The sequence below is a fragment of the Pleuronectes platessa genome, chromosome 17 (assembly GCF_947347685.1).
Source record: "Pleuronectes platessa chromosome 17, fPlePla1.1, whole genome shotgun sequence".
In the NCBI taxonomy this organism is placed as follows: Eukaryota; Metazoa; Chordata; class Actinopteri; order Pleuronectiformes; family Pleuronectidae; genus Pleuronectes; species Pleuronectes platessa.
The window spans coordinates 17,445,301-17,468,969 of record NC_070642.1 but is presented as its reverse complement, the minus strand read 5'-3'; the positions used below and the strand labels follow the sequence as shown (position 1 = coordinate 17,468,969).

General features: G+C 45.5%; 1 protein-coding gene across 3 annotated transcripts in view; it reads right to left on the bottom strand.

Annotated features, from left to right (window-relative positions):
• gphnb (gephyrin b) overlaps positions 1 to 23,669 on the bottom strand; it is a 75,485-nt gene that overhangs the window by 25,784 nt on the left and 26,032 nt on the right. The window contains exons 3-9 of one of the 3 annotated variants that reach the window (XM_053445040.1): positions 17,700 to 17,757; positions 17,462 to 17,554; positions 13,649 to 13,743; positions 13,398 to 13,464; positions 9,376 to 9,648; positions 6,182 to 6,316; positions 691 to 706 (exon numbers count right to left, since the gene is read on the bottom strand). In XM_053445040.1, coding sequence (XP_053301015.1) covers positions 691 to 706; positions 6,182 to 6,316; positions 9,376 to 9,648; positions 13,398 to 13,464; positions 13,649 to 13,743; positions 17,462 to 17,554; positions 17,700 to 17,757 — 737 coding nt within the window. Of the gene's footprint in view, positions 1 to 690; positions 707 to 6,177; positions 6,317 to 9,375; positions 9,649 to 13,397; positions 13,465 to 13,648; positions 13,744 to 17,461; positions 17,555 to 17,699; positions 17,758 to 23,669 lie in introns of all 3 variants that reach the window. The other 2 variants (XM_053445039.1, XM_053445041.1) reach the window with 2 other exon arrangements.

Genomic DNA, 23,669 nt, shown 5'->3' with positions numbered 1-23,669 from the left:
ATATGTGTGTGTGTTTTTCCCATGAGCGTTTCTGCTGAGGAAGGAGACGGATGTGATTCTTTCTCCCTCACTCTTCGTCATCTACCTAGTCATTTGAGAGGATGGAGTCGGGGGGGTCATGGAACCTGAAGTGATGGGAGGTAACGGGTTGGCCCTCGGGGACGGACAGATGGATGCAGAAGGACAAACAGACCGTGCCACATGGGCCCTGCTCACAAAACTGTCCTCTGCTCCCTCTGTGTCCATTCCCCTCGTTTTCATTTCCATCCTTCTCCCCTTCCCCACCTCCCACTCAGTCCGTTGTCCTCTCTAACTCATTAGCTCTCCATCCTTTTCTCCCCCTCTCTCTCTCTCTCTCTCTCTCGCTTTCGCTCCCTCCCACTCTCTCTTCCTTCTCTCCATCTCTATTCTCGCCTTTCTTTCTCCCTCACTCCATCATAAATCCTCCACATCTCCAGCAGACCAGGAAACGAAGAGTCACTTTTTATGAGCTTTACTGCACTGGAGGAGTGACCCCCCCCACACACACACACAGACAGTGTCAGTAGTGTCGGGTGAAACCCAGTGTGAATAATTCCAATAGGACACAAAGGCATATAACAAGTGCTATCTATCGTTCCCACAGGGGGATAAACCCTCGGAGGAATGACGCCACCGGCTGTAAAACAGTGATGGAGGGTCACACTGCACCAGGCCTCCGTGTCCTCTGCTATAAACTGACCAACACAAGCATCCGGTCACAGACACACAGTTAAAGGTAGAGATGGTTTCTCTTTGGTGGAAATCGATTCCATGTCGGTAGCCATCAACAGATAAAGAAGAGAAACAGTTGGTGGGTCAGAGATTGAAGACGGGCCAAAATCTCCTCAACCAAATTAAGCAGAAGTTCACAACACAAACACACACAAATGCATAAACACCTCCTCTCTATAACATATTGAGAGTTGTGTTGTTTCCTGCCCCGTTGTTGTGTTACAGGAGGAGAAGCTGGGCCCGGAGATGACTGATGTGTCTCACCACAGACGCTTCACTTGACGTTGGAACGGCACTCACTCATACAGCCCGGACATAAATCATTCATCTGCCTCCGTCTGATCACTTCACTCCGTCAATGATCCTCTGTCACAGCTCATTTGCGAGTGATGATACTGGGAGCGTGTACAGATCAGGCCTGGGCCCAACGCCACGGACATTTTCACACACACACGCCATGACTGTCATGTTTGTTTTGACTGCTTTCAGAATCCGGCAAAGGACAGATTGCCATGGATCTCTATCCAAGCGCCTTCTATTTGAGTTTGCAATGGGAATCTAGATGGACATTTTTTCATCTAAAGAATTAAGAAAAACAACAAAATGAAGTTGTCTTTAAACACCCCTGACTTGTCCAGGGTGCACACCGCCTCTCGGTCAATGTCAGCTGGGATTGGTTCAATTCCCAGTCATGACCCTCATAGAATAAGCAGCATAGATAATGGATGGATGGAAGGACAATTAGCTGATAACTAATTAAAAAATGTTCTCTCTTTCTATATGTACGGTCAAATAAAACAGTGTCTCATGTAACAAATCCAACTCACCCCCCTCATGGTCAAAGCAGGTCAGGAAAATTCTGTTTCTATTTATGTGTAATATGTGTAAATTTATGTGTGAGCCTGACTGTCTGCACACGTGTGCATATTAACACGGGTTGGCTTTGTCTTGCGGCAGTGACCAGAAAGACAAAACGTCCACAGTGAAGGTCATGGATGTGGCGTGAGCTGAATCCCACTCGGACTCAGTTCCCACACTTCAACAGAGAAGGAGGAGGTGATTTCCATAAGCCTTGGCCCCGGCTCCAAAGCCATACATCAAGCCATTCATCAAAAAAAAAAGAGGCTCTAGGATCCGTGCAGAGTGCGGCATGTCCTCTGGGTGCACCACAGCCGGCCCCTGAGAGAGTTTGTGCAAAGGCCCCACAAGAGTGAGAGCAGCAGATTGTTTAATCAAAATAAATGCCATCATCAGTCAAGTTGATGGGCGGTTTGGAGCAGTGTACAGTGCAGCGGGTGGAAGTGATGCTCGCACTTGCAGATGCATCAAGGTGAAAACCTGGTGACACCGAGGGGAGAGCGGCAGGCCGGCTTCTGGAGCGTCACCCTCTCACAGGTTGGAATCGTCACTGACTGATCTGACTTAATACAAGTTGTTTCTTGATAATATGTGTAATTTGTTTTTTTAACAAACAAACTGAAACCCGCTAAAGTTTTGCTGAAGAGTTCACTTGAGAATGGAACATTTGACAAAAACAAAATAAGGCCTTTAAAGGGAGCAATCTCGATTTTGCCTTTAACCAAAACTAACTCTATGTCAGACAGGAAGTCAGGAAGTCTGGAGCTAACACAACAACTGAACACAACAACTGAATACTAACTGATTTTATCAAAGATGATGCATCAGATGAGGCTCATAAATCTGCATATCCACTATTCATTTCAACTATAATTACGTTACTTAAATAATCCCACATTTTTTCAGTGAACACGCATAAAATGCAAAAATGTTGCACAGTGTCATAATACGAGGCAGAAAACATGCAGTAGTAGGTTTTTGTGGTTATGTCTCCAGCAAGTCAAATCCAAACCAATATTGCTCCAGTGAAACACACACACACACAGACACACAGACACACACAGACAGACACAAACATACACACACAGACACGCACACACAGACAAACACAGTCAACCATCGTCTGAGTCACTGCCGCATCTCCCGTATGCTTCATTAATCCAAACTCACCATTACATAACTGCACTAAATGCTCACAAGAGTGGAAGGGCACAACTACCCTCCCTGTGTCTAGTGTAGGCATGAATGTGTGTGTGTGTGTGTGTGTGTGTGTGTGTGTGTGTGTGTGTGTTTGTGTGTGTACTTTGTTGTGTGTGCAAGTGCAAGTAGGAGACAGTGTGACAGAGGAAGAAAATCTGGTTACATGAATGGTTGTCGAGCAGCTCAGTTTGTAATCCTTTTCTATCTGCTTGCATTTGTGGGCTGTTTTGTGTGTATGTGTGTAAGTGTGTGTGTGTGTGTGTGTGAGAGAGAGAGAGAGAGACAGAGTGAGACAGACACTTTCTCCCTTGAGGATGATTTTGTGCCTCCAATTTTTATATTATGTGTGAGTGTGTGTGTGGACATGAGTTGTGTTGCAGAGGCACAGAAAGGTTTTATGCAACAAAACCTATTAGCTACATACACATTTACACATTTACACATTTACATACCTACATACGTGCAAAATACACATGCAAACATTTTTTATACATTCTTGCTTAGCACACAAGGCATTCACCAGAAGTCTCTCTATCTCTCTCTAAGCACACACACACACACACACACACACACACACACATGAACACACACACACACACACACACACACAAACACACACACACAAACACACACACACACACACACACACACACACACACAAACACACACACACAAACACACACACACAAACACACACACACACAAACACACACACACAAACACACACACACAAACACACACACACACAAACACACACAGACACACACACACAAACTTGACATATGCAGCTTGAGTTGGAAGTGCTGATACATGACCTGTGTTTATTTACGCATGTTCTCTGTTTGGCAGAGGAGCCCCCCCCTCGCTCACGCTCCGCTCTGTGAGCCGTGGCGTCGGGCCCACTTCTAAAGGAAGCCTCAGCGGCAGCTCTGGCGGTGACAAGATTAAGACCTACTCCACACCTTCTCCTCTCACTGCCACCACGCAGCGCTGCCAACAAGACACAGCTAACAAACGAACACGCAGCCCACAGTGGCACATGAAATGCATCAGTGAGGAGAGCCGTCCTGGCTCCCGCTCCGGGGACATTGTGTACATAATGTCGGCAGCCGCTCGCAAACGTGGGAATTTGCAAAGAACATATGGCAGCTTGTCTTGCTGGGAAACAGCCCGTGACACAATCTAAACAAGCTGAGAGCTATACCTAGAGAAGCCATTAACTGTCTGTTATCGCACAAAGACACACACATGTCCAGACGAGCATGTCACTTCACAAAGCGTGAAGTGGCCGGCGTGTGGTCTTGACAGGCTCCTGATGCTCAAACAGGGTCATTGACAAAGGAAGCCTTCAGTGGAGAGGCAGGTGTGTGCATGTTGGGGCGAGGGAAGGAGGGAGTGATGGCTGAGGATTACCTCACTGCATCAATGGCCCCAGCAGCAGCAGCAGCAGCAGCAGCAGCAGCATTACAGCTCCCTGATGTCTAATTATTTACAGCTACACACTCTGTAGCTCAGCTGAGGTCACAAACGCCTCGGCTGAGTCTGAGGCTCTCCAAACACGATCAGAGGAATGAACTGCTCTCGTTGCAAAGGCTCGGTAGCCAGTGGGGTGCGGAGGCAAAATGTAGAAACAACCCAACAGACCCGCATGAAGTCACTGTGACCTTTGACCCCTGAAATCTGATCATCGCATTCTCTCAAGGCGTGGTTGAGATAATTCAAAGTGAAAAAAGGTTTTTGCGAGGTCACAGGGACTTTTGAACAAAATTTAAAGTGATTCCTTCGAGCCGTTCTCAAGATATAAATCGCGGTCGCAAGGATGGGACGGACAGAAAACCTGACCACGAGGCCACGGGAGTGAGAGACTCTCTCTCTCTCCAGCACCGACCTCTCCGTGCTCTACAAACACCGCTGAGCAGAGAGAGACAGAGACAGAGACAGAGATAGAGATAGAGATAGATATAGAGATATAGAGATATATAGAGAAAAAGAGAGAGCGTCTCTTCTCTTCTATCTGCATCCTCTGTCGCATGACCCCCCCCCCCCCCATGCACCCGCCCTCCCTCCCTCCACCATCACCATCCCATCCCTCTGTTCCCATGGAAACCCCCTCACATATATTCCCATGGCACCTGCCTGCTGTCCGGGAGACACATGGAGACGTGACACAGAGACGAGGTGAAAGAGAAACGGGAAGGGAGACAGAGAGAGAGAGAGAAAGAAAGGATAGAGAGAGAGACAGAGTCGACGCCATTCCACATTTTAAAAACCTGCAGGAGAGATCAGTTAACACACGGCAGGATACGTGGACATTTTCAGATTTTAATTTTGATCTTGAACAAGTTGGAAACAAGTTGGCAGTCGTGGGCGCGATCAAGCCTCAGACTAACCGGAGAGGTCTCGACATGATCAGGTGACAAAAACTGAGCACGAGGCAGTTTTAGAAGGAAGGAGAATGTTGAGGTATCCCACAGACAAAGCTGACTGAGGTATTCAGGAACAATCATTGTGATTTGTTGAATTAAAACCTGGGGGAACATTATACTGTAGGCATCCCAGCATTAGACCCACAACCTGCTGTCTCCAGAAACGCACAAAAAACACAAACTCACACACAAACACCAGGGGTTTTACATATAAAACACGTTGAAACGAACACAGAACGTAAACTTCGCCAAGTTGACACACTGAAATAAATCAGAAGGGAGTGTGTGTGACGTGCAAGTGTTTGAACAAGTAGGGAAACAGTTTGTGCAATTTTATATGAGATAATATGAACTTAAATTAGGGTTTTAAGGAGAAAAACACATGAAGTGTAAAGTCAAGTGAAAGCAAAACGAAAAAATTGTTTTCTAAGCCAAAACACTGCAATTTCTTGGGGGATCTTTTGATTATAAAGTTGATTTGATCAGAAACCGACAAGAATTACATGTTTTAACACAAAATATAAAACTGGTTGCTAGATAAACTTTGTGTTCCAGCCAACAGTGGCAAAAATAAATACAAAAATGTTCTATCTTAAATATTTTTTCCCGAATTTAATCATGAAAAGAAAAGGCTTCTGTTAAACTTCTCAAATTATGTACACGTTTTTTGTGATTATTAATCCCAATGCTGTATATCAAGAGAAGCCATTATAATCTCATATGATTGAATTTGTTTGGAAATGTAAAATTTAATATTTTACAGTTTCTATAGGATAACTCCTCTTGCATCCTATCAGATGTTTCCTTGTAACCAGGTTGGGTACCACTGATTAAGAGTGTTTCCAGGAAGCGTTGGAGATGGAGATCAGGGTTTGGGATAATAACTCTTGTCAACTGCAAGTCCTCACAAGGATGTAAAAAGGGTGTTGAGTGCACAAACTCACTTTGGGCGTGGGACAGGACGCCGTGGAGAGGCGGGAGGTGGCCTGAGCTCGGGGCGACTCCGAGGGCGTGGTGCTGAGAGAGGCTGTGTCCCTGGGCAGCACCTGCACACCCCGCGAGATAATGGAGTCTGGGATCTAAGATCACACACAGACACACACACAGGTAGACAAAAGTGCATGTAAACACTACACACATCATAACCATAATCACACACATAGTGATATTGAAGATCCAGAAACACACACACAGGTACAGTGCCTTGCATAAGTATTCACCCCCCTTGGACTTTTCCCCATTATGTACTGTTACTAACTGGAATTCAAATAGACTTAAATAAACTTTTTCCCGTTTGATCAACAAAACATGCATAGTACTTTGGAGGTGCAAAATAAATTTTATTGTGACACAAACAATAATGAGAACAAAAAAGTTGACATCTGTTGGGTGCATAAGTATTCACCCCCCTGTGTCAATACTTGGTAGAACCCCCTTTCCCTGCAATTACAGCTGCAAGTCTTTTGGGGTATGTCTCTACCAGCTTTGCACATCTAGAGATGGAAAGGTTTGTCCATTCTTCTTGGTAAAAAAGATGAAGCTCAGTCAGATTGGATGGAGACCGTCTGTGAACCGCAATCTTCAAGTCTTGCCATAGATTCTCTATTGGATTGAGGTCTGGGCTTTGACTGGGCCATTTTAAGACATTAACATTCTTTAATCCAAACCATTCCTTTGTAGCTCTGGCTGTATGTTTAGGGTCATTGTCCTGCTGGAAGATGAACCTCCGCCCCAGTCTCAAGTCTGTTGCAGACTGCATCAGATTTTCTTCAAGGATTTCCCTGTATTTGGCTCCATCCATCTTTCCCTCTATTCTGACCAGTTTCCCTGTACCTGCTGAAGAGAAGCATCCCCACAGCATGATGCTACCACCACCATGTTTCACTGTTGGGATGGTGTGCTCAGGGTGATGGGCAGTGTTGGGTTTTCGCCACACATAGCGTTTTGCATTGAGGCCAAAAAGTTCAATTTTGGTCTCATCTGACCAGAGCACCTTCTTCCACATGTTTGCTGTGTCTCCCACATGGTTTCTGGCAAACTCCAAACGGGATTTTTTATGGATCCCTTTCAACAATGGCTTTCTTCTTGCCACTCTTCCATAAAGGCCAGATTTGTGGAGTAGACGACTAATAGTTGTCCTGTGGACAGATTCTCCCACCTCAGCTGTGGATCTCTGCAACTCCTCCAGAGTAACCATGGGCCTCCTGGTTGCTTCTCTGATTCATTTTCTCCTTGTCCGACTCTTCAGTTTGGGTGGACGGCCTCCTCTTGGTAGGTTTGCGGTTGTGCCATATTCTTTCCATTTTCTTATGATGGATTTTATGGTGCTCAGAGAGATGTTCAAAGCTCTGGATATTTTTTTATAACCTAACCCTGCTTCATATTTCTCCACAACTTTATCCCTGACCTGTTTGGTGAGCTCCTTGGTCTTCATGATGCTGTTTGTTCAGTAATGATCTCCAACAAACTCTGAGTCCGTCACAGAACAGGTGTATTTATACTGAGATTAAATTGCAGACAGGTGGACCCTATTTACTAATTATGTGACTTGCAAATGTGACTTGTGAATGCAATTGGTCGCACCAGATCTTTGTTAGGGGATTCACAGTAAAGGGGGTGAATACATATGCACTCAACACTTTTCAGATTTTTATTTGTAAATAATTGTGAAATCCATGTAATATTTCCCCCCACTTCCAAATGATGCACTATTTTGTGTTGGTCCATTACATAAACTCACGATGAAATACATTTTAATCTGTGGTTATACCATGACAAAATTTAGAAAAGTCCAAAGGGGGTGAATACTTATGCAAGGCACTGTATATAGAGTAAAACACGACAAACTTACAGGATGTTGTCGATGCAAATGAAACACAAATCATGACGCGGGGGGGGGATGAGTCTTACCAGCATCCATCTGTGATTGGACAGTGAGGTGGGAGGTTACCCTGACAACAGAGCCTCAGAGCAGTTCCAGGCTGCAAACTGGGCAGACTGGGCAGACTGGGCGGGATGGGATGATGGGTATGATGTTACATGTAAGTGGACAGAGCAGACACACACACAGATGAAGGAGTGATATGTTAAATCATAGGTTCGATTCTCTTTTTTTCACAACAGGAAGCCTGAAGTGTCGTCTCCGGATAAAATATGAGCAGAAAACTTTTTAATCAAGGTTCATCGAAATTACTTTTCCACAGATTCCTGCTTCCAGCAAAGATTTAGACGAGAGGAATAATCAACACAATCTGAAAGAAAGCTATAGGTTCCAACTTAAGGTGGCTGGAGTGAGGGTTTTAAAAGCCCATATATCTGTATATAGGTCATAAAGGACCAATGAGGCCTGTCCCATGACAGATTTTCACTCTCTATCTTTATTCAACTCATACATTCAATTTCAATACAACAGAAAAGTCTCATTCATATTTACACTCTGTCCTGTGTACTTCCTGTTTTGGACAGGATAGTTAAGAACAACAGGAAACAGCAACAGAGACATTGATACTGGTGTAAAAACGGTAAATTTATAATTTAAAGGTGCCACCTGTGGCTTTTTTAAACACCACTTGATCAAAGTAAACCTTTGTTTTAAAACCAGGCGGATTTTGATACTTAAAAAATAAGACCATGACATTCTTCAAACCGTGATGACACATCTAACAAACACATTCATCCTCTGTCTCACTAAAGTATGATCAAAGACTGAATGAACATCTGGAACTTCATGTTGTGATGTAATGACAGTGAAAGCAGAAACATCTGCCATGGATCAAACAAGCAATTTAATCTGTGTTTTTATTATTATGTCTAATATTGTATTTCCTTTAAAGCAGGTCCCAAATCTACATTGAGCGAATCTCATTGGTCGACCTGGTCTTGAAACTGCACACAGCTAAAAACACTGAATGGTAACTAGACTATAGACATTTCCTATTTGTATTTACTGAAGAAATGAATTGTATTTTTTAGAATATTTTGAAATTATACTCTTGACTTTTTGGGAATGAGTCACTGATTAAAAAGTCCTGGATGTGGCCCCTTTAACACATGCATGTGCTCTATGAGTGAACATGTGGAGATGATGGAAGACGTCACATGTATATGAACTCTCCTCTCTTCTAGCCCGTCCACGTACCTTGGCTGCGATGGAGGCGGCGGTGATGTGGGAGGAGGAGCTGTCCTCGGTGGATGCTACGCCGCTGTCCTTCTTCTCCTCGTCCTCGTCCTCGCACTGCACGCCCTTGTCCTCCGTCTGGCGGCGTGGCGAACTGTTGAGCGGCGGCGAGAGGGGCGGCGGTGGCGAGGGCAGGTCCTCCAGCTCATCGGCCGCCTCCTTTACCTTCACGATGGCGTCGCGCAGGAGGTCGATGGCGTGCGGCAGCGCCGGCAGGATGAACTGGAAGCATTCCTGGAACGGAGAATGGAAAAAGGTCATCAGTAAAAAGACCCAGTATTGGACGATGTGGTCAGTTGCAGCCAAGAAGAAGAAACAGGCTCCTGAACTGTCACTGATGTAACTCAAAGCAACACTTGGCAACTTTTTAGGTTTCAAAAAGCAGCTATTATATGAGTTTGAATGTTCAGTGACCCGGACGAGGTGAAATGATTCCACTCTCCTTCCCACTCCTCACCCTGAATGTCTGTTCTTCACTATGTAGCTTTGTTGAGCGGGCACGATCTCCTGGGAGAGGAGTGGAACTGACTCAGAGTCACAGCTTTGATTGTCAGAATCAGGTCGAGCAAGTTCAAGAGTGATGCTGAACTGTAGATCAACTAAAAAGACTTAGAAGTCATTAAAAACCAGCGTTTATCTCCCAATATCTAGTGAGAAAACCTTTAAACTATGAGGAATTCTAAACAGAGTTTGTTGTATTTGTTACAGCTGTAGCTTTATTCCTATATATGCCTCCTGATCCTGATCCACGCCAAAGTTTAACAGGTTCTTCCCTGACCAATACCACATTAGAAAAGGGGATATTTTGCCCTTTAAGCCGCTGGAAGACTATAAATGACCGAAGAAGTGGAAATAATTAGGGATGAAAGACATATTTTGCACCAGGGGCAAGAGAGGAAGCAACTTGTTATGTTGTTAAAAAGAAATGTAGAAGATCCTGACTTCATGGATCAAACATGAAAGAAGAGATAATCTCAGATTAACAAGAAACAGCATCGTGTAAATAAAACAAAAGTTACAAATGCCTGATACGGTAGTATGAATATAACAGTCTGCTCATTTCTGTTAGACTCTATTGGTGCATGACACTGGTCGAGACAGCAGGTTACAGCGCCTCCCTCTGGCCACATGTACACAATCCTGCTCCCTCTCCCTCCCTCTCCCTCCCTCCCTCCCTCCCTCCCTCCCTCCATCGGTGATTTCCTCTGCGGTGTCTCTCTGTGTGTCAGTGTGCCTGTGGGCTCCTCGGCTATGCTAAACGCTCCATTCTCCTCGCTCCCAAGACAAGAGCTAATCTGTGAAATTATTTATCTTCCTGTGTATTTTAAGCATTGAGAAGCTGCATTATTAATCCCCCCCCCAACGCTGACTTTTTTGGAGCAACCTCTCCCCCAACTCCATGTGCTTTTAAAAAAGAAGTGTGCATATCACAGGCTAGATTAAACAGGGCGATGTTAACCTTGATTTGACAGAATTTCAAGCCCACTAGGATGATCGCCTCTCGCTGGGATAGCATCATCCGCAGGAAAAACCCAGGAAGGAGGGCGGGAGCGCTCTTCAGATGAAAAAAGGTGGAAGGGGTTAATCTCAGCAGTCAGCCACGAGCCCGCCAGGCCTGCTGCGTAGCCGCGAGCTAACCTTTTCCCTCTCGAACCCCCCCCATGCCACTCAGTCACTCACAAACGCAGCCCGAACCCCCTCGGCACGCAGAGGCCTCCTCCTGGTGCGTTTGAAGCCCACATCTGAGAGGAGCTTTTTGAGAGATGAGGAGAGGAGGGCTGGGTGGGTCAGGCTTGAAGCAGGGGAGCGAGGATGGCGTTAAGAGCCTGGAGACATTCCTCCTTTCCCTTTTTTGTTCTTTCATTGAGTGCTGGGCAAAATGTTTAGGTACGTCAGGAGTGCTTTTTTCTTTTCTTTCTTATTCTCCGTTTTGTCCTGCAGGAGAGTAACTGTCAAGAACACTAAAGAGCAGAATCCCTGGATCTGCTGCCGGAGCATGAGAAACACGAGCAAGAGAGAGGGACGGAGGTAGAGGGGAGGTTTGCAGAGAGGATGACAGAAAGAGAGGAAGAGGGAGAGAGACAGGGACGAGAAGATGGAGAGATTAAGAGGGACAGAGATTCATTGAGAGAGTGAAAAAAACTACGTGGGACGAACAATAAAGAGTAAAGAAGAGAGAAGGAGAAACGAGAGACAAACAGCAACAAGGACAGTAGACACAAAACTAAAACTACTGTTGTTTGCCTACACCAGTGCAGTTTCAGTCCACATACATTTGTTCCCAGTGTCATATGAGTGATCTTTGACCTTGTGAAATTATCATATACCACCAACAGGTTGAAACGGCAATCAGCTGCTGTGCTTCTTCTCTGTTTCTGAAAGCGTGTCTGTCCCAGCAGACAGGAATGTCACTGCAGTGAGCAGAAATGTCAGCACAGTGGGTAGAGATGTCTTCCCCACAGGTGAATATCAGCTCACAGAGGGTTCAAACGTTTTATGATGAAGTCATCGTGTGAAAAACACAGTTACCACGACAGAGAGAGGTTGTGGAGAGCAGCGGCAGTTTGTTCGGGGGAAATTAGCTCCTCGGAAAAGTTGAACTACCGCCCTGATGCCTCCACCAGCCAGTGAAGTTTCAGTGTACACATTTTACTTTTTATTCCCAGACTCATATGAGGTCAATATGACCTTTGACCTCTAAAATCTGTTCATCAGTTCATCTCACAAACCTAAAGTGGACTGTGTCTCTTCCAGTTTGAACAGTTTGGGTATCAAACAGGCAGGAAAGACCAAAAAGTTCTGTGTGGCATTATGGGAAATGTAGGCTTCAGGGTTATCTGAGCTTGACCTTGATGAAAAGTCACAGTAGCTCCTGCTTTGTTGTTTAAAGTTTGACTATTCGAGTCCTGAAAAAGGCTGAAAGTATGACGCTGGGGAAGCCACCAGTCTAAACACGTTTGTCTTGTCCAAGCCGTCGGTAAATGTACAGGTTTCATTTAATATTAACATATTCATAGGACATTTGTTTTATTTAATGTCACGACGGAAGCACACGCAGGAGATTTTCTAGACTCCTAGACCTCTAAAAACATATCCTCACGTCCCAATGAGGACAAAATACACATTAGATAATTAAGGTAAACTAAATACAAGAGGATACAGTATTCTATCGTAAGTATGAATGAAAATGAAATGCGAGTAAAAGATCATACGCCGACACTCTGACGTCTCCTGGCTGGGTCAGCCGGACTCCCCCCCCCCCCCCCCCCCCCCCCCCCGTTATCTTTATGACAGGAGATCATCGTAATAAAAAGCCTGCAGTGGGCAGCTTGTGCCGTTAACTTTAACTGGGGGTTGATGAGGGAGACACTAATATGGCAGCAGATGGGGAAGAGGTGGCATAATTGATTAAAAAGAAATACTAAAATCGATCAGGAGAAGCGGGCGCGTAACGAGACAGAGACAGATGTGCAGGTCAGCGCGGCAGAGAGGGAGACAGATGGAGTGGGACACAGAGACAGCACGCACACGCACGTACATGCACACACATACAGTATATAGGCATGTTTAGACTGCCGCACACACACACACACACACATGAAGCAAACACATACACACACATCAGGAGCTAATGGGGTTTAGTGTCTTGCTCGAGGACAGATGTCGGGAATCAAACCCCCCCTGACACAAAGGTGTGTTTGTTTGAATCACAAAAATCACAAAAGGTGTCTCGCAATAGAAACAATAACAAAAGTCCTAGTTTGATGAAGTTGTGAAGCAGCGTGGGATCAGGGGGCTTTCATGGATTTCGGATATGAATATCTAAAATTTTTTCAATTGGTCTTCTTTGTGCTTAAGCTAATTTTGTCTCATTAAAACATTGGCCAGGTGAGTTTCTTTCTTTGCACTGCAGGATCAACCAGATCGGACACAAGCATCCACAGGAGGAAGCTGTTGTTACAGCAGTATGGAGTGTTTCCTACCTGGGAGCCTTTCTTGCTTCCTGGTAAGTTGATGATGAGCGTCTTCCCTCGGATTCCACACACAGGTCTGCAACACGGCAACACAAGGGACGTTTAAAACAATGCAACTGAGGAAAGTGTGTCACTGCAACAAGTTTGTTTCCTGCATTTGTCTAACTAACATCATCATAAAGGCCCATGGAGATAAATCAAATAAAAAGTAATATTGTTGTGTTTTGATTGTGTTGCATGAGCGATTGCGAGAGACTGACCTGGAAAGCATGCCTAGTGGTGTGACATTGAGAGAACCCATCAGCATCGCCAGAGACATCCCAGGAGCCTCGCGCTCTATCACCTCTTTAGTGGCCTGGAGGAAGGAGAGAGAGAAGGAGGGAGAGAGAGGCCAGTTGTTAGAGTAGCCATAGTCTAACGCTGTACTTTCAGGCATGACCTCCAGAGGATGTCCCCACAATCGGGTCTGAACCTTCTCCTTGAGTTTTATCTTTCCCACATGAAAGGTCAATCCTCTCAGGTAAATTTAGATACAGTGCAGCAATGCAGCTAAACAAGGAACCTTCAAAATAAGAATGTATGTATAAATACTGGTGTCGATGAAGAAGTGAAACTGTGGACATCAAGTAGATAAGCAGGAAATATGAAGTCCCACGGTTGCAACAACAACATGCATTGACTTATAACACCAGGACTGCCTTTGAAATAATGATTCACAATCCGTTTTGCACAATTCACGCCTCAACTGACTGGAAAATCCTTACCTGACCCTCCTGCTCCCTCCTCCACCCATTAGCAATCAAGATGGATTCAGTCTTTGACATCGATGCAGGAATAGGTCTCTTTCTTGGTCAATCTGTGCAATTTAACAACCTCATGATGAATAAGTTTGTCCTATAAGTTTGGGCTTCTAGGGACGACCGGTTGCTTTTTAATATTTTGTGCACAAAATATGAAGAAAACCATTCAAGTGGTTTCCGGAGCTGCTGATGTTTTTAGTCTCAGTGTTTTTTGCCGACACAGGTTCCACCGCACGTGGTTGTTTATGTGCGTCTATGACGTCCACGCTCCTGACGGACACAGGGAGGATCCAGCGCCTTCTCCTTCTGCTGGGTGTGTGTGTGTTGGGTGCCCTTGAGTTGAGTGACACTTCAAAAACGCACCATTAGCGAGGGAGAGGGGGGGGAGAAAAGACTTCAAAGCAGAGGAGCCGCTGATGAGCATCGTGGGTTTGGACTCAGGAGAGGAGAAGGAGGAGAGAGAGAGAGAGAGAGAGAGAGAGAGAGAGAGAGAGAGGGTGAGCAGAAGGGAAAGAGTGTGGGTGGGACCAGGGAGGGGTGAGATAGAAGAGAGAGAGAGAGGGAGGGAGGGACGGGTGAGGCTGGATTTGTAGCTGATCATACATCATATAAAGTCAATGATTGGAAGAAGAGGGAGCTGAATTTTGAATGTTGGCATGTTCAAGATGTGTGATTTGGGAAATATGCTCAGGAAAAATTTGCCGAGGCTTTATCTTTATTATAGGTGTGTGTGTCTGTGTGTGTGTGTGTGTGTGGACTCATAGATGATGAGGTGATGAAATTTAACCAAATGAGGTGTTACAGACTCTGGCAAATCCTATTCCTTAAACGTAGCTCAGTGCAGATCAGTGCCTTGATTGAATGTGTCCTTTAAAAATGCCTTCTTATTTATAGAAGGAAAATTATTCTTAATCATGCATCTTGTGCTAATCGGCAGAAACCAGCGCAGTCGCCTGTGGAAGGAGAGCGCATGCTTTACATTCACTAGATCCAGATTTTGATTTGGATCTGAACCAAATTAAGGACACACTCCCTTAAACGTATCAGATTTAGTTTAATCAAGAACCACAAAGAATTCTCGAGAAATTAATGAAAATGCTGAGAAACGCTCTATCTATAAAACATTCCTGGATCTGCCCCCTGATCCGGATCAAGGCCAGGACTATGGAGCCAGAACAGTCTCAAAAGGATTAAATGCACACAGAAATGAATACATGCGCAAAAAAGATCCACAAATACATTTTCAATGCACACACAAATATGTTTCATTCCATATATAAGTAAAAAAAATTCACATGTAAAATATAAGATTCATAAACATATTTCCGATGCACACACAAATAGAAAAAAAATTCACAAATATATGCATGTAAAAGTATTTGCAATCTTCATCAAATACATATTTGGAGCTTGTTACATTCATATATAAACTGTTGGACCTGCATTTACAAAGTGCTTTTAATTTGTAAACCTCGCTGCATTTGTGTGTGAGACTTTTGAGACTTTTGAGACTCCCCTGACGCGACTCTGTTTCACGAATGCATTTTTTCTAAGAGGGGATCGTCTGTAGCCAATCAGATGTCTCACTCCTGTACAGCCAATCACGTGAGTGCCATTACACGACGTCATTAAAACGCCCGCAGACAGCCTGGAGGTTTTTAGCCCGCCAGCCAATAGACATAGAATTAGTAGACGCTGATCCCCGGCTCCTCACACACAGTGAACGATGACAACAGAAAAATGATGTTGATAACGCGACAGTTTTGCTGAAATAAAGTGACACCCAGCGGGTCAAAATGCTTATGTTATCGTGTCTTAACGCAGCGGTTCCCCGGTCTTGTTTCCAAACTGCGTTGCTAATTCAACAGCTGCAACAGCTTGAAGCTACACGGAGGCAGCTAGCTTCCCCCCCAGCTCCCACACACAATCAGCACGGACACGGAATTTTTTTTACTTATATATGGAATGAAACATATTTTTTGTGTGCATTGAAAATGTATTTGTGGATCTTTTTTGCGCATGTATTCATTTCTGTGTGCATTTAATCCTTTTGAGACTGTTCTGGCTCCATAAGGACCAGGTCAGATAAGGATGTTTCAACCTTCCGATCATTGAGATGTGGTTTATTCACGAATGGTTGCATTGAAAACTACAGTAACATGTAGTACTTACTCTAACAGATCAATAAACTGAAAGCAAAGTGAAGTACTTCCACATGATAGACATTTTCCACGAGATAAAGGACATTCAGGCTTGTGTCCTGCTTTCATCGACACAGAATACAGTGGTCTGTGTCCTCTGTACAGACGCACAGAGGAGACAGACGGAGAGATATCAGTGTCTCCGGCACACAGGGTTGGATCAGATATCAGGTGTTATCAGTGACTACAGTGTGTACGTGTCTTCCCTCTTCCAGGAAGGTTGCTGCTGTCTACCATGATTGATGAGGACCAATGATACTGCTGAGAACCACGGCTCATCCCCTGCCAAATTGCTTGTATGTTTGAGTGTGTGTGTGTGTGTGTGTGTGTGTGTGTGTGTAACAGCGGTGGAGCAGTGTAAATCCAAAAAGAGCTTCTTCTAATCCTTCAATCTAAATGTATGTGATGAGACAGGTACAGAAAAAGGAGAAAGAAAAAGACAAAACGTATATTTACACAGAGGTATGCTGCCTCTACACTGCAGTAGGCGGAGTATATGCAATATGCAAGAATGTGTGTACACATATATAAATACATATATATATCGGTGATATTTTAGCTTCATTTCAGTACAATGGGAGGAAGAGGAGGCGCATCGACCATCTTTTTAAAACAGGGAATGAAATATGAAACACACACAAACAACATGCAACCTGAGACCTGCCGCCCATTATCTCTGAATTGCTTGCAATGCAATCCCTTTTTTTCCAAAACGTGAGTTGATAAGGTGTTCACTTGTGTCTCTTTATTTCCCATGTGACCGAGGGGCTAATTACAACCGGTGTTAATCAGCGCTGCAACACACATTTGTAATCAGCGAAAACACGCTGAGGTTCTCTGAATAACGCTCAGAGAGCAACAGGAGAGATCCACCTCAGCCTTTCCCTCCCAGACACAGAGGAACTCCTACGTTTCACTTTGGCCGTCATCATATTTCTATTGCAGGGGATAAACTTCCCTTGTGTGACCTCTCTGCAAAAACTGCTCACGGGAAAGTTGTCCTTGTTTGTTTGTACGTAACCTGGTTAAATCTAAGATTCTAATAATTCTAATGAGAAACACGTGAACCCACCTCTGGCGTGACGTCTCTCGGGGCGAAGCCTGTGCCTCCGGTGGTCAGGATGAGGTTAAGTTCCTTTTCATCGCACCAGTCCACCAGAGTCTCCTGTTGGTGGGTGGACACAGACAAACACACACACACACGCACGCACACACACACACAAACACGGTTTATTGTAGTTACAGATTAGAAAACAGAAATACCGACGGATACTGTCACAGAAAGACAAACAGACAGATAGATTTCATACCTTGATTTCATCGATCTCATCCGGCACTATCTTGTAGGCTGTGATCATCCCCCCCAACCTGAGAGAGGAAGAAAGTTCTTACATCAAACATGTCATCATCACGTGTTCGATTCCAGACCGCAAGAAAATCCTCTCTCATCACCAGAGAGGGTCCGCTGAGGAGAAGTGACCCCCTAAAGAAGTCAGTTTTTTTTTTTAACAACCCATGCCACCCAGTCTTAAGGACAGTCTCTCTTTGCCATCCATCCGTCTGTACTGCCTATCCTTCAAAAGCTGAGGGGGGGAGGGGGGGGAAGCCAATCCCAGCTGACATAATAACCCCAATCTGACTTTACCCTGAAAACCTCCACAAACACGAGGATTAACAAATCTCCACACAGAAAGGTCCTCAGGTTCAAACTATGAAACCTCTCGCTGTAAGACGGAGCAAACCACTGCATCATCATCTCTGCCCCTCTGTCTGTTTTCTAATGGGAAGGTACCAGTGCCGGTTCTGGTGCAGAGCCAGTTCAGTCCTTTTGAGAAGTAGTCCACATTTTGGCAGGTTTGGAAACTGAACCCAGGGTCGGATGGGATTTATATCCCTGCAGCGAGTTCGGGTTCTGCCCTGGAATCTCCTCCCGGTTGCACATTCCCAGAAAACCTCCAAAGCCAGCTGCTCAGGAGATATCGTGACCCACCTCGACCGGCTCCTTTTGACGCAAAGGAGCAGCGGCTCTACTCCAGGCTCCCCTCGGGCTCCATACCAGTGTGTGGTAATGTAATGCAGCAATTTGTGGTTCACGAAACCGCTAAGAGACCTCAAAGAAGAAGGTGGAAAGAAATCAAGCCTGACAGAACCCTTTGCTTTGTGGTTTTCTGGTGAAATGTGTGGAAACTTGTTCTGTGTCCGGCAGGAGCATCGGCTCCGGGACGACAAAAGGTGGAAAAAGGACGACAGGGGGTTCAAGAGGGGAAGCTGCAGGATACTGTAGCCTCGATCTTTTTCAAAGTAATAAAGCAACACACATCTCTCTAAATATAAGACACACACTCACATCAGTGCTCGTAAATAAGTTGTTTTTGACTGAAACATCTTCTCCCCTCACCTCCATGAGGCTTCTTTATAAACACACGTGTTTGAATTCACATTTAAGAAAATGGAGGCTTGGGAAGATCACAATGGAGAGAATAGAGTTCACGTGACAGAAACTCCAACGAAGCCCTGTACGTGTTGGAAAGTAAAGGAGGACATTGAGAGAGCAGAATGAGACCAGAGCAGAGACATGAAGGAGCGAGAGACGCCGAAGAACAGCAGCAAAAAAAAGGAGGAGAGGGAGAATGCCCTTGAACATCTCCTCCTGAAAGGATTTTCCACAGGATGGCCCACTGAGGAGCAGGCTGCTGCTGAACAGCGAGCCACAGCTACCTCCTGTGGCCAGTACGGGTACGACAACCCCCCCAATAACCAACCCGAGGCTCAAGGTGAAGGCTCTGCACAGACACCCCTTATGTAACCCATTTGCCTTCTTCCTTTTTTCTTTTTTTTTAAAGGAGCGCTATTTTTGGGAGACCACTGCATCATGTTTCCCCTCCACGTCAGCCACTGAAATACCCTCCGTGAACATTGAAGCATCTGCTATTTATCTGCCTTTCAGACGCTTTTTAAAACCCACGAGACAATAACTCCTCGCACGCCGGGTTTACGACGGCTGAATCCTGCACCCTGGAAACATCACTTGATGAGAATCCATCAGCTCGGCTCGGTTTTTCAAAACCGTGCGAGGGAGCGGCGGAGGGATGCTCTGTACGCAAGGCAACACCAGAATACTGCAGCAGGCGTGCACGGAGCCTGAAACTCCGAGAGAGAGAGAGAGAGAGAGAGAGAGAGAGAGAGAGAGAGAGAGAGAGAAGCTGTCTGGTTCTGACAAAAGAAAGGAGTCAGAAAGAATCATTTAAGAAGTTCTTTGTCATGAAACACTGCACATGTAGGGCTACTCGGAGCATTCGCTAACTTGTGCAGCCATACACACACACACACACACACACACACACATACACATACACACACACACACACGCACACACACACACACTCCCCTGTTGACATCCCTGTGATGGCACAAATGATTTACTTTTCTGTGATGTTTTTTGGAGGGAAGGAGTTTTTTTTTGGCATCTCTGTCTCTCTGTGTGTATGCGAGTGTGTACTTTATTATTATTATAATTTTTTTACGTGTTCATGCATGTGCATTGGTCCAATTTATGCGTTTATGTGTGTGTTTGTCTGTGTAACACCTCGGGAGAGTAAAGGAGCTGTCAGGACCAATCACCTCTCTCCCTCTCCCGGGGTTTTTATGCCTCTCTGTTTCAGCCCAAATGAAAAATATGCTCAACACAAATAACCAGGGTTCCTTCCCTCCGTCTCCTAGGCAACCCCTCCTGTCTAAACCCTCTGGTTGCTGTGTTGTTCATCGTGAGAAAGTGTGTGAGAGTGTGTGTGTGTGTTTTTTTTTATTTGGTAACTACCGGGGAAGCCATTTCTGTGCGGAAGGAGAAATATGCTGTTGACTTGACATTTTGTGTATAATGTGAAATGCATATACACGCGTGTTGCTGCTCGGCTATGTCAGTAAACGGAAATTGTATACAGACATACATGTGTGTGCGTACTTATACAGTTAATAACATCTGCATTTATATATGTTTATATATGTAAATGAGTCCGTGTGTATGGAGGTATATAGAGAGCGCATTTGCTTCTATAAATATACAGTATAAGTTAAGGACACATGTTGATAGAAAGCGTTAGTTGTACATGTCTCACCATTAAAACCAGAACATTATAACTCTCATGTTGGGACCATCAATTGCAGGACTGTTGTATTAGATATATTAGTTGGAATTTGGTTGAACTCCATGCTGGTGATTTGCTTTGCCACAGTTTCATTCAGGTATTTCACAGATTGGAAGTGAATGGGAGGTGAAGGTTTGCCACTGGGGGGCCCTTACTCCTCTGTGGGACTGTACCCCCCCCCCCCCCGGCCGGCCGGCCGGCCTTTGCATCCCTGTTGTCACTTCACACCGGTTGTCCCTCCTTCTGCAAACCTCGGCATGCCAGGAACAGCCCACAAGTCTGATCTGCTCTTCTAGCCTTCACAATTTGGCCCTTGTCAAAGTCACCTCACATCACCTTCTCTTCACCTGCCGCCTGATCCATCCCAGTAGCTTGACTGGTGCAATTGTAACCAGACAATCAGTGTTCTTTATGTCAGCTCTCAGTGCTATCAAAGTTGGAGCTCATACAAATATCTGGAGAATCTGTATTTATTTGAAATGATGTGTTAAATTTGTGCATGTATGCGTGTATGCTTGCAATACACATACAGTGTGTGTATCTGTGGATGTGATGTGTGTGTTGATTCATACTGTAAATGAGTATGAGCGTAGCTGTGTGTTTGTTTCAGCGTCACTGGCGTCTGTGCAAATAGAGCACTTGGCTGTATTTTTGGGTGGGTGTGCTCTGAATTGAAGGAAGCCTGTTAGAGGGGAATGGGCCTGCAACATTTTAATCTCAGACAGCCATCCATGTCTCTTTCTACTGTGTGTGTGTGTGTGTGTGTGTGTGTGTGTGTGTGTGTGTGTGTGTGTGTGTGTGTGTGTGTGTTTGTGCGACATATAAAGCTCTTCCTCAAACTGCATACTGAAGGTAGTCGGCCTGGATAAAGGCTTTTTACTCGAGGTGTGGACAACTGATGCGGGCAAAGGAAGGAATGGAAAGGGGGAAGGAGTGGGGCAGGGGGAGGGAGGTGAACAGTTTGTGTGTGTGTGTCTCTCTGTGTGTCTGGTGTGTAGGGGGAGGGGGGGGTGGAACATAGCAGTAGTTTTGGCCTGAAAGCCTGGACGCCGCGGCCCGAAGTCTCTCTATGAATAAAAGAGGAGCACAGAGGAGAGGATAAAGAGCGAAAGATAGAACGAGCTGGAGTGAAAAGAGTGAGAGAAAAAGAAAGTGGGGGGATAGACTGTCAGAGGCACACTTAACAAGGGGGAGGAAAAGTATGAGTGTGCATGTGAGCCAGCTGCAAATCTCAGTGGTTGTGGGACACTTCCAAGATGAGACCCATCTGCCAGGGTAATTTCATTAATAATACAAGCTCTTTGTACACGGCACTCAATCTCACTCTCTCTTTCTTCCTCTGGCCATCTTAGACACACACTCCATCCAGGGGAGGAGACCCCTTGTAGTGGCGTGGATACCAGCCCATTATAGCTGAGTTGCTGCTTTCGTCCGTATGTGGGAAAGCTCTCAAGGGGTCAGCTCTCAACATGTTAGCTGATGGAAGGATGGAGGAAGAGGAGGAAGAGGAGGAGGAGGAGGAGCGGACTAGCCCACCTCTTCAAACCCCCCGACCGTGACGTGAGCTCTGAGTGCACCGCGAGGGGTTTCACTCCCATGATTCCACTCACAGCCACTGAACAACACGCAGGACACACACTCGCTGTGAGATATTGTGCAGACCACTCCACCACACAAGCGTTGTGTATATCTACAGAATAAATGTCGTCCTGGTCCAGCTCGGCCATTGCTGACAGCCTCTCCCACTCTGGTCGCTTCAATTTTAGCTTTTAATATTGTATGGATAGTTTAAGGAAAGTTGATCCAATTAAGATTAAGTTATTATAGTGCTAATCGATCATACCTCTAACAGTACAGGGTTGTGTGTGTGTGTGTGTGTGTGTGTGTGTGTGTGTGTGTGTGTGTGTGTGTGCGTCTTTTGTCCCCTGTCCGTCTCCTCACTGGGAAATTGGTCCGACTGTCACCCAGCTGATTGACTTCTGGCTATTGTTAGCCATGACAATTTGTAAAATTGACAAAGGTTGTAACGACACAAGCTGCTGGAGGGCAGAGACACGGAGCTGGCTCAACAGCACAGGGGGGGGGGGGGCCCAACCTTCAACGCACACACACATGCAGACAAACACACACAAAAATATGGATCTCAGCAAAAGCACTTGCTCGGAAAAGGTAAAGATGCAAACAAACAAAACACACAGACAGGTGCATTTACTTGTATACACACACACACACACACACACACACACACACACACACACACACACACACACCTCTGCCTCATCTCCTCTGTGTGTCCTTGAGTCTGGGTATCATTTGTTTGACCCTCCTCTGTTGCTCTTCTATTTTGCAACGTATAATTTTTTCTGTCCCGACACACCTCTGGATGGTCGTGAACCTCAAACTGGGCAGACTGATAGATTGCGTGTGCCAGTGTGTGTGTGTGTGCGTGTGTGTGTGTGTGTGTGTGAGAGAGTTGCTATGATTACAGTTGTAAGTAGTGTCCTGCTGTGGCCCCTCCCTCCCTCCCCTCCCTCCCTCCCCTCCCTTCCTTCCCCTCACTCTCCCTCTGTCTCTGTCCCAGCAGCGGTGGCACATTGAGGGCACGGCGTTCCAGCTGGTCAACCTGATGGAGCCGCTGACTCGTGGCGTGGATTAACATGGCATGGAGGAGCTCGGGCCACATGAGGTCAGCCAGGGCCCCCTGTCCGCATCAGCCACCATCGCTCACTGCACGTCCCAGTGTCCAATTTGAATGTTTAACAGCACTGAGTTTAATCCAAACTCCACCCTATCAGTGCACTGGGGTGGGACACATCCGTCCAAAGTGGCTTTTAAGTGGATTGAGTGGAGCCCAGAGCCCCAGACTCACTGGGAGTCTATTCATGTCCTATGGAGCCAACAAGCCTCAGTCCAGCAAACACAACGGAACCTTCTTTATCAACTGTTAACAGCCAATCACATTCCCTGTCCTTGTTTCATGAATATTAACTTCATCTCTGAAGTGCTAAATTGATAATTACTTAATTCTCACTCGAAGAAACACTAAGAGTTCCCTATAGCTCTTCTGCCCTGTGCCAATTCCCCCCCTTATCTGCTTGGCTTCACTCCGACCTTCTTCGGTCCGGACATCCTGAC